General features: G+C 42.3%; 2 protein-coding genes and 1 non-coding gene across 3 annotated transcripts in view; all 3 read left to right on the forward strand.

Annotated features, from left to right (window-relative positions):
- The window catches only part of si:zfos-464b6.2 (uncharacterized), a 21,512-nt gene extending 16,561 nt beyond the window's left edge, over nt 1-4,951 (forward strand). The window contains exons 8-9 of the mRNA XM_032510657.1: nt 1,624-1,959; nt 2,792-4,951. Coding sequence (XP_032366548.1) covers nt 1,624-1,959; nt 2,792-2,948 — 493 coding nt within the window. The 3' untranslated portion in view covers nt 2,949-4,951. The remainder of the gene's footprint in view (nt 1-1,623; nt 1,960-2,791) is intronic.
- A 2,995-nt stretch (nt 4,952-7,946) lies between these two features.
- The window catches only part of rps3 (ribosomal protein S3), a 9,735-nt gene continuing 6,093 nt past the window's right edge, over nt 7,947-11,588 (forward strand). The window contains exons 1-3 of the mRNA XM_032510664.1: nt 7,947-8,060; nt 9,240-9,370; nt 11,449-11,542. Of these exons, the coding sequence (XP_032366555.1) occupies nt 8,031-8,060; nt 9,240-9,370; nt 11,449-11,542 (255 nt within the window). The 5' untranslated portion in view covers nt 7,947-8,030. The remainder of the gene's footprint in view (nt 8,061-9,239; nt 9,371-11,448; nt 11,543-11,588) is intronic.
- Nucleotides 9,851-10,001, forward strand: LOC116685758 (small nucleolar RNA SNORD15). Its single transcript, XR_004331041.1, has one exon. It is a non-coding gene; the product is annotated as a small nucleolar RNA SNORD15 (small nucleolar RNA).

Genomic DNA, 11,588 nt, shown 5'->3' on the forward strand with positions numbered 1-11,588 from the left:
TTTAGCGAACGCAATTTCAGACTTTTATGTTTTAAAAAGGATCTTAATCTTTAACAGAAAAGTCGACCTCCTTGGAAATCCTTTCCATAATGTCGTCAGACACTTAGAATATTAATCTGAGTCAGTCAGCAGCAAAACGAGCACTTTTATGAACGTAAATACAAGCTGGACAATTATCCCATTAACTTCCATTGTGGCTTGTTTCTCTGCTGCCGACTGCAGAGACCTCGTTTAATACTCCATCAATGTCAAAGACAAAATATTTCCTCAATAGTTTTTGTTGTATCTGATTCTCAATGAGCTGTTGCAAAAACAAGCCTTGAGCAATAAAGCAAAAGCTGTCAGATAAATGTAGTTCAGTAAACATTAACATCCCCCTCTGAGGTGTAGTGGAGTATGAAGTAGCAGCAGGGGCGATTCTAGGATCAGACCTTTGGGGGGGGGGGGGGGGGGGGGGGGGGGGGGGGGGGGCTCAGCCCCTAATGGGAACAAGTCTAGGTCCGGTGTCCCCGTTTTAAGTTTTACAAAAGTAAAAACATGATGTATTTTGGAGGTATTTACGCTTCTGAGCTGAAAATAGATTTTGTCTGAGAAATCTGGTCACCTTAGTTTAACATATCTGTCTTATTTGGACATTTTACACTAACAGACAAAAACAAGCTGGCCCAGGATTGTCCATACAGCAGGAAAGCTGTACATCTCGACAAATCCCGACAAATGTATTGACTATATTGGGCGGGAGCACATAAATGCTACATGGCGCTGAGATATCACAGATCTAACATGGGTCGATCTATCCCGTATAATAACCATGCGTCGTGTTTACAGTAATCACTTACTCTGTGGACAGCTGTTTATTGGGTCCATTCAGCGTTTTTCAACTGGGAAAACACTGGAGGACTGCAGGATAGCTCGCGTCCTCGGGCTGTTGAGTAATCACAACCTCCTCCTCCTCCACCTCCTCTCGTTCTCTTTCCAAAGCACGCAGCTCCTCTTCTGAAAACTCTGGTTCAGAGAGGTATGCTTCTGGATCTTAACTGTCGGAGAAGTCATCCTCTTTGTTTCTCACACAATCGCCATTCACTGTCTACTGTAGGAAAAAATAGCCAGCTATTCACACTGGGTATGTTGACGAAAGTTGGGGGGTTTAAGTTGCTGCGTGATCTCCGCGCCCATGTAGCAGTGCTTCGGCTGTGCTTCCACCCAATATAGACCCATATCTGTCGTAAGTCAATGTCTGCCTAGGAAATCTGCATTGCTATTTGTGCTATTTGTGAATACACAGGACACAAAAAGTACTTCGGTTGTTGTTGTTGTTGTTGTTGTTTTGTTGGCTCACTTTTGCTCATAACATGCTAACCATGCAACATAGGTATCCATTCACTACACTAAGCTAACTAGCGGTGTTGCACCAGACTAAAACAACACATGCACTGAGGGATAAGCCCTATTTCAACAAACTGGGGTGTATTCCTTTAAAGTAAGAGTTACAAATGTTTACAAATGCATCATTTTAAACATATGCGATTCCACCTTTTATCATAGTGTGCCGTTGTGTGTCATAAAGCGTGACGTTGACACATTTCCATGTGTATTTTTTTCTTTTCATCCTCCCGTGACCAGCTGGTCGGAGCTGTTGCCTCTGCTGGAAAACAAATATGGCGCTGACAAGTGTTACATGTTTGAGAACAACGTGTTCTCCGTCAACCACACCCTGCGTCCCCCCACCAACCAAACCCCGTCCCCGCAGGGCTGCTGCCCCGGCCGGCAGAATGTGTCCGGGGTCAACATCCTGGCCCACCTGTACCACGAACCCATCATCCCAGAGACCCATTACAGCAACTTCAAGATCATCGTGAACCCCCGCGCTGTGTTCACCCCGACCGTCCACGGGCTGCTGAGCTCAATGAAAGGCTGCTCCTGGGTCGACAGGAACATCGCACGGATGTACCACACGAGGTAGACTGATGCTTTCTACTACTACTACTACTTCTACTTTCCTACTTTTTCTACTACTTTCCAATCGAATCATGGTGCTGATTAACCTGGTTTTCCTGGCTCCTGCGTTCTAACCGATGCCCCGTGAAGATATCACTCATGTCTTTTCCACCGAGGCGGTTCTGGTGCTGGTTCGGAGTCAGTGTGCCAGATATTGAACCGGTTCTTTTGCTTTTCCACACAAATAAACCTGGTTCTGGGCCAAGGACACGGGTTCCACCTCAGAACCAACGTAGCGCTGGTCTAGGTGCTGGGAGCGGGTCCCGATAGGCTTTTTTGGGGGGGGGGAATTGGGACCGCCCCGGTCAAACCGGGACGTCTGTTCACCCCTAACAGTGTTTTGCTTGATGCTACTGATGTTGCCATGGCAACCCAGCAAAAGATTATGATAAACGTTAAATCATGCGAGATAATCCCCTTTCTTCTCGATCGTATCCTCGGTCCATAGCGGTCTCGATGAGCTGTCAGGGCCCGTCTTTGAATTCCAGTGGGAATTTGTATATCTGTGTATATAGTCCTCCATTATTGTTTTGATTGTCATGACGGGTTGCTATGACAACGGGGGTACTTGCGGTGACGTTGTGACGTAGCCCTGTACTCTGGCTCTCAGGCTGTGGAAAAATCCAGCTGGTTCTTAGAGAACTGGCGGGTAGAACCAGCACCGAACTGGCAACAGCACCGGAACCAGAACCAGCACCTGGTTAGCCTTGGTGAAGAAGACATATATCAGACTCAGAAGCTGAACCCTCCTCCATAACTGTAACCGTCGCGTCTCTGCTTTCTCTCTGTGCAGAGGTCCGAGGCAAACCCAGCTGACCCCAGACCAGCTGGTTTATGACGGTCGCCTGCTGAGCTACGGCGCTCGCCTCACGCCCAACGTCAACGCGGTGTTCACAGAGACTTTTAACTCACAGAAAACACTTTGCTTTGAAAACTGCTTTGCACCTTAAGCAGAGTGAAGCTCAGAGATCTTTGGTCTTGTTGACACAAGGAGAGGACTCATCCCACAGGGTTTTATACCTTAAAGCGCCCATGTTATGCTCATTTTCAGGTTCATAGTTGTATTTTGAGGTTGTACCAGAAAAGGTTTACATGGGTTTAATTTTCAAAAAAACACTCATTCAGAAAACCGTATCTCACTCAAAACACCATGGATGGGTTTTTTCCAAGTGTGTATGCGTGCGGAAGCACCAGAGACACAAAATAACACCCCAAATCCCAGAAAAAGTGACTTTTTCACAATATGTGCACTTTAATACCTAAAGATTCCAAGTTTAGCATATATGTAATGATTATTGCCCGTCGTCCATTAATACCTGACAATGGACACCTCGAAGGACACTTGCCAAATATATATTATTTTTAAACATGAATTTATATTTTTATAAGTTTTACAATCAAAATCTAACGTTTTTCCAAACAATAACTCAGTTTCCCCAGTTACACTTGAGGGTTTGACTAATACCTGGAACAGTCATTCCCATCCCATTAGGTTCTCATGCAATGCAAATGCTGTTCACTGCTCCAGGGAATAGAACGGACCTTAGGTACCCTAACACCAGACACTGACTGGTTTTCAGACCCCCCCATACAATAAAACTGCATATTTTAGAGTGGCCTTTATTGTGGCCAACCAAAGGCACACCTGTGCAATAACCATGCTGTCTTATCAGCATCTTGTTATTCCACACCTGAGGTGGATGGAGTATCTCGGCAAAGGAGAAGTGCTCACTAACACACATTTAGACTTTAGATCTGTGAACAATATGTGAGAGAAATAAGCCTTTTGTGTGTGTAGAAAAAGTCTCAGATCTTTGAGTTCAGCTCATGAAACATGGGGACAAAAACAAAAGTGTGTAATTTTGTTGAGTAAACTTTGAACTGAAAGTGAGCGAGGTTTCAGATCCTTAATCAAAAACACCAAAAGATCGAAAAAGGATTATTTTGGAAATGTTTCATGTGAAATATCCAGTTTGATAACAACTTTGATAGAAAACCCCACCACTGGCAAACTGAATGCTGTAACAACACACTCCAGACTGGATATTCACCAAAAAGAACGGAGCTGTGTATCACAGCGTGTGTGTAGTAGAGCTCAGTGAGCCTCGTTGTTGCCATGGGTAACACTTTCCTTCATCACCATGAACACACACACACACACACTGTAGCCGCTGAAAGTAGTCCCCGACAAATGCACTCTTTCCTCTTTTTGAATAACGCTTGCTTAAAACCACAATCACCCATCTTGCGAGGCCATTTTTAGCATTAAACACTTCATTTCCTGCATTGTGTTGAACATTTCTGTTGAACAACTTTTGCATCAAGTGGCAACACTTCATGAAATCCATCATTAATAGATATAGTAAATTGATAGTGTTAGAAAAATGTCATTATGAAGAATAGACAAGGAACCACTGAAGTTATAATAAAGTTAACTTGCAAGTACAATCAGTTTACAGAACTCACCGCATCAGTACTGGGAAATGAAGCTTTCTACAGCAGCTCTTGCAACGCAATGTAGAATGAGATAAATGTCACAATATAGTCACAATAAAGCGTCAGTGTTGTCAGTTTATCTCGGTCCAGCGTCACCGGGCTCCAGACAAGGACGAGGTCTCCCAGAGACCAGATGACGGCGGCAGGAACGGTGTTTTGTCTTGTAATGCACACACAGATTTATCACTGATCAGATAAAAACGTGGGGGTGTGATGCCGTGCCGCGATTGGATTTTGCAAAATTGTGACGTCATTTGTAATTTAATGTCATTTAAAATCTGCTTTAACCCTCTTGTTGTCTTCGGGTCGGATTTGAACCCCTTTCCAAGAAAAAGTTTCTATATCACAAATTAGGGTTTCTTTCAAAATAAAGCGTCCAAAAAAAACCAACGTGGATGGGTTCCCGACAACGCTCGCTCTCCACCCCACACCGGAGGAAGAGGTAAACACTTAGAAATACACAATAACTGGGGGGGGGGGGGGGGGACTTTATCCTATATCTAGATCAGTGATTTCAAAGTGGGGTCGGGACCCACAGGGGGGTCGTGAGCCAGAGAGGGGGGGGGGTTGCAAGTTGATTTCCGAAAATAAACAAAAATTTAAAAACGATTAGAAATAGCATATGTTAGCCATGATTTTAACACAAGATAAAACTAGTGGCTAAAATTAAAAAAAACCAAGCAGTAATAAAAAGGGAACAGCTCTTTTGATTTTCACGCCTGTAGTGGGTGCGCGTTGCGCGCATGTTTATATACGTTATAGTGGGGGGGGGGGGGTGGGGGGCTGTTGGGTGCGGTTGTTCGGCGTTTCGCCAAGTCACTTGCACCGTTACTTTGGGGGTCGTGGGCTGAAAGATTTGGGAACCCCTGCTCTAGATAAATGTACCGGATCTTATCTTAACTAACAACATGATCCCTGTCACTAGATAGAAAGAAAACGTTGACGTTCACTCGGTGCTAGTCACTGACAGTAACAAGTAAAGTCATCTTCTGCACTGCTGCGTTGCTAAGTGATGGAGACTTCCCCAAAATCTCGGCATCTCCTCATTTGCCCTCCCACACCTGGCAGGTTGGTAGTTACACGGCTGCTGGCCTTTCCTCCTCTTCCTCCTCCTCATCCCAGTCAGTCGCTCCCCAATGCGACGCCATCGCCAAATTGACTTAATAACCCCGCGAATACCAAACAAATGACCAAAAACTAACATTTAACACCATTTGGAGACATTTGAAAAAACTGATATACATATCTTGAGTGCCAATAATCAACAGTGGTGGTTAACCTGCAACACGAGCTTTGACCTTCTGGTTGTCTTCGGGTCAAATCTGACCCCTTTCCAAAAAAGTTTCTATATCACAAATTAGGGTTTTGTTCTAACGAAGCAACGAGGATGGTTCCCTACATCGTTCATCACCAGTTAAATAAATAATCAGTTCACTACTTTCAGTGAATTTGGGTGGTTTTCTGTCAATTTTATGGCATTTGGAGAAAAAACAACTGGCAAAAGAACTTGTGTGTGACAAGACATTTTTTTTATTTATTTGATTAAATATCGGTGACAATCAATTGCACTTGTCTTTAATGTCGAACATGTTTAAAGGTTTGAAGTGTGGTTAAGTTATTGTGTCACAGATCCCACTGTAAAGGACCAGTGCAAGTTTTTGGGGATGGAAGCCAATGAAAGTTCACATTGTCTCTTTTTAATGAGTGATTTCAATAATAATAATAACTATCATAATTTACTCCTGCATACTTTGCACTCTTCGTTGCACTATTGCTTCTATGTTGTTTCTGCTTAGAGTTGGATTGTGTAGGCTATTTATTAGGGTGTGTGTATTGTTTTGTTTTGTATGTGTAAGCGCATCGTGAGCAAATGACAATCCAAAGCTACATTCCTCCGGTGTGTCCTCATACCTGGCAAATAAAGCTGATTCTGATTCGTAATGACCGGAAGTTGTTATCTTGTCTAACTTGACATGTCTTGTTTTTGTCGTAGTTTCCCACTGTGGCCACTAGAGGGCAGTAAATACCCTTTATGTATATGTGTATATATATATATATATTTATGTATATGTATATATATATATATATACCTTACCCTAACGTTGCAACCTTCAGGGGTCTTCAACGTTTTCCAGGCCAAGGACCCCCAAACTGATGGGGAGATGGAGCGGGGACCCCCTAATTATATATATACTGTATATTGTATAACATTGTGTTATATCAAACTGGTCCTATAGTGCCATGTGTGCATTGATGACTGAAAGACATCTTCTGCCTCCATTTATCTGTTTACTACAGTGTGTTGAATTCATGTTAATGTGGATTTAAAGACATTTCAATTAGTGGAAAAAATTGCAGGGGGGGGGGGGGGGGGGGGATATAAAAAAAAGTCTAATCAACCAAAACTTTCCAGTACCTCCACGGACCCCTAGGGGTCGCGGACCCCCTGTTGAAGACCCCCCGCGTTAGAGAACGTTCCCCTAGTTTATAAGTCTATGGTTGCAACCTTTAGAAGGCATTCTCTACCAAAAGCTGTTGTTTTTTCACAACTCCGAGTGACATTTTAACCAAGCCCAAACACCGAGGTTACTAATGTTGTCTGTAGATAATGATTTCCCAGCGTTGTCCACCATTTAAATGCATCGTTGCAGTTCCTCGCTGTGACCACTGGAGGGCTGAAAACACCAATACACTCATCGGCGTGTCAGCTGTCAAACCAAAATAACACCGCACCGACACTTCCGGTGGAATCCTTCAAAATAAAACGATCAAAAGCGATGTGTTTTGTTGCGCAAACATTCACAACAGTTGCATTTAATGCAGGGCTATTTTAATGCATCACATTGTGCGGAGATGTTGTTGTTTAATAAAAGCTGTGTGTTATTAGCAGTACTGACCAGATATTAAATGATACGATACCATTAAAAATCAGTTCATGTGATGATGAGTTGTGGCTAAGACTAAGTTATATTTCTTATTCATTTATATTTCACCAACATGTACCCCTACTACAATAGAAATGGGGTAAACTTATTCGTTTATTAGTTTGAAGAACATAGGGACAGAGAACGAAGTTTTAAAACTTTTTATTAAATTAGTTTTTATTAAAAGTTCACATTTATAATTAATATTTTTCAAACATCACTCCACATGCAACCATGAATAAAGCAGGTCATTCACCCACCATCAGCATCGTGTTGATTCAATAGAAATAATAAAAGCAATAGAAGTAATTTAACTTAAAATTATTTCTGCTGATTCATCTTTCTGTGACGCACTGCTGTCGTTGTCGGTAATCAAATAAAAAAATAAAAAAATATATAAATATAAAAAATTTAGTATAAAAATAAAAGCGTGTTGCATTTTTTAAAAAATCCTTACGGCATTTTTCAATAAAAAAATTACTACTTTATTTTTACAAAAACTACAAGTCCCAGCGGCAGCCTGAGCATGGCGTCACCGGAAGTTAGCCATTTCAGTATAAATTCATTTCCGCGTCCTCTGACGGTCCTTTCCTGTCTACGGCCTATCAGAAGATGGCGGTGCAAATCTCCAAGAAGAGGAAGGTTAGCGCTGTTTTATCGCTCTTTTACTCACACAGACGGGCCGTTTTTCCACAAATGGCTTCTTGCCGTTGAGGATACAACCGTTCCGTGGTCACCCCGGTCTCAGATGAGCTTCTATCCCTCCGGTCCGTGGAGGATTGAACCCGATGCTGCCGCCGTTGCGTCCTCCTCATTTGGCTAACTAGCATGGCTCCGGTCCCCGCGGCCGGGAAGGAGACACGAGCCACCTTCTAACTCACAACTCCGCGGAGTCGTGTGCAAAAACAACCGTTAGACTTTAAACCCGGTGAAACCGTCACGGCGTCACGGCAGTTTGTTCTATGTATTTTAATATGGCGTAGCTAGCTAGTTAGCATGTTAGCTGGTGAATTAGCTTCATAGTCAAATGACCCGAGACCCGAGCGCTAGCCCATGAAATGTACTGAAATTAACGTTTAATTGTAACACACAGTGGCTGCAATTCAGGACAATGTAACTTTAGCTAAGTAACAGTTGACTTTAGCATCTTATGTTGTAAGTTAATATAGAGGCACCTCGCAACAGAGTGGACATGCGGCTCCAGTAGTTTTGTTCAGTACTGAATAAATATAGAAATAATAGTAATCATATCTATATTTATTCAGTACATATCCATGTCCTGCACTTATGGAACCAGTGTATATCCTGCATCTGCTGCTGTTGCACTTCTTGGTTAGACCTTAACTGCATTTCGTTGCCTTGTACCTGTGTTATGACAATAAAGTTGAATCTAATCACCTAAAAGTTATCATGGATGCACCTCACAACAGATTTGACATGCGGCTCCAGTATAAATAACGCGTGAAGTCGTGCAACTAATGTTACACAGGTGATTTAAGACAACGGGCGAATGGGCCAATATCTTATAATGGATAGTTCTGGTGTCACTGCGGTTTCATCTTCACTCTCTTCAGCATAGTAGAGAGTTGGCTTGTCTGCATTGGCATGATCTAACTTAAAGCTAACTCCCAATCCCTTATTCAATGTCATAGTACGAGGGCCACGAGAAGTGTCTTAAGTTGGGGTTTCCCTCTTTCTTAAAGTGATTAAACACTTGTAACTCATTCATTCCCGTCTGAGGCCAGACATTGCCTTGGTTCTGGTGTGATCACTGTTTTATAATAGGATACATGGTAAGCTGATCCTGTCGCCTCTCCTTAGTTCGTCTCAGACGGTATCTTCAAGGCCGAGCTGAACGAGTTCCTGACCCGGGAGCTCGCTGAGGATGGCTACTCCGGCGTGGAGGTGCGTGTGACTCCAACCAGGACTGAGATCATCATCCTGGCCACAAGGTGAGTGGAGGGTCCAGCCCCTGTGTGATAAACATGCCGTTAGTTGGGGGGTACGTCAGCCAGTAGGGAGTTGGGTTGGGAACCGCAGGGTCACTGGTTCAGCTGTCCCCACACGGACCGAGGTCCCAGTTCACCGGCTGGGCACTGCCAAGGTGCTCTTGAGTAAGGCACCAAACCACGCTTTTTCATGGGCACCCCCCTCACTGACATCTCTCCGTTAGTGCATGTATAAGTACTGAAGGTGTGTGTGTGTAGGTGTGGTTAAGGCCTGCATGCAATGTGTATAGTAAAAATAAAATTAAGGAATAAAGGATAAATTACTACTTTTTTAAGAATGAACTTGAGACATTGCTACGAGTGTAGTGTTTTTTGCAGTGGTTCAAGGAAGTCAAGTAGAGTTCTCAACCTGGACTACATGTCGTACGGAGCCTTGTTTGCTCTCAGGGGGGACGGGTTGGTTAGGAGTCTCGGTTTCTGTCCCTTCAGTGATGATACGATGACGAGTCGGAACAGGACTCAGTCTGGTTCTGGTGGTCTCGCTGGTTCAGGTCCACGTTCTGTGGTTCTGCTCCAGTTCCCCAGAGCAGCGAGTCCTCCTGGTTGAAGACATCGAGGCATTTGTCTGAGAAGGGTTGAAGCAGCGCACACACACACACACACACACACACACACACACACACAGTAGCCTTCTGAATGTAATGTGGCGAAGTTAATGGAGATACCTGATTGTTTCCCACGTGTCAATCTAATCAAAGCAAGGTGCTGCTGTGTGAAATAGAAGCTTCAATTTAAAGTATAGATTTATTTTTTTATGTTTTTGTTAATTCAGGATGAACATGCACAACAGTGCACGTAAATGTGCCAGATTGTAGCCCGAGGGCTAATTTCCATCTGCAGTCCAAAAGGCAGGTTGGAGTTACAGTAAAAAAAAAAGGATAGTAGCTTTTAGTGTATAAAATATGATGCTAAATTGTACCCAAACTAAAGCTCAAGGCTCGATCTTGCTTTCACAGGATTTAATTTATGTTTTCTAATATTCCAGCACTGAGAGCTTGTGTTTGACAAAAAAAATGTCAATTTAATTAAATATCAATTCAGTTATATTTTATTTATAAAGCACCAAATCACAACAACAGCTCCCAGTGACTATCAATTGCACTTGTCTTTGATGTCGTCCATGTTTAAAGGTTTGAAGTGTGATTAAGTTATTGTGTCAAAGATCCTACTGTAAAGGACCAGTGCAAGTTTTGGGGATGGAAGCCAATAAAAGCTCACATTGTCGCTTTTTTTTTTTTTTTTATGAATGATTTTGAATTCTGCATAATTCATTAAATGTTAACCGGTTCCTTTTGTCATGTCGGCACACAGCGATAACTAATTGTTATTATAATGCACGTTAACATGTATCATCACTGAGACATTTGGAGTTGTAGTGTTAACCCTTGTGTTGTCTTCCCGTTAACCATGGACTTTTTGTGTTTTTATGATTTTTTTTGTCACTTTTTCCAGCTTTCGGTACTTTAAAAAAAAACTGAGCTGGTTTAATAACAGGTTTTACACTTACTCTTGGGATGCATGGTCAACAAGCCTCATTTATATCAAATTATACCTAGGTTTTTAGTTAAAAAGGGCAGAAATTATGAATTATTTTGACTCGAATAGTTAGGATCAAAGGATGTTGAGTGGATCACAGATGGGTAGATGTCAAAGTTTAGTCCGGATACTGGTTTGAAACCATGAAAAAAAGAAAGAATTCAAATGCTATAAGATTAAATAAAACACCCCAAAATTCAATTAAAGTAATAAATAGTTTTACCTGAATGTTGGATGGAATCATCCATGTTATTTTTGGGCAATTTGGTTAAAAGAAATCCAAATTTCTGATTTATAAAACGGGTCAATTTGACCCCAGGATAACACAAGGGTTAACTGTGACCACCAGAGAACAATTAACGCATCATTTCACAGTAATTTGGGTAGCCTTCTTTTCCAATTTTCAGTTAGTTCATTTATTATATATTTATTTATTGTGAGGTTTTCTGTATAATTGATTTTATTTGGTACTTTCTGTCCTTTAGGACCCAGAACGTCCTGGGGGAGAAGGGTCGTCGGATCAGAGAGCTGACCGCCGTGGTCCAGAAGAGGTTCGGCTTCCCCGAGGGCAGCGTCGAGGTAATTAAATGTTTTAATTAGGGATGCTAATTTAGATTTTTTTTTT

Source organism: Etheostoma spectabile, unplaced genomic scaffold (assembly GCF_008692095.1).
Source record: "Etheostoma spectabile isolate EspeVRDwgs_2016 unplaced genomic scaffold, UIUC_Espe_1.0 scaffold172, whole genome shotgun sequence".
NCBI classification, from domain to species: Eukaryota; Metazoa; Chordata; class Actinopteri; order Perciformes; family Percidae; genus Etheostoma; species Etheostoma spectabile.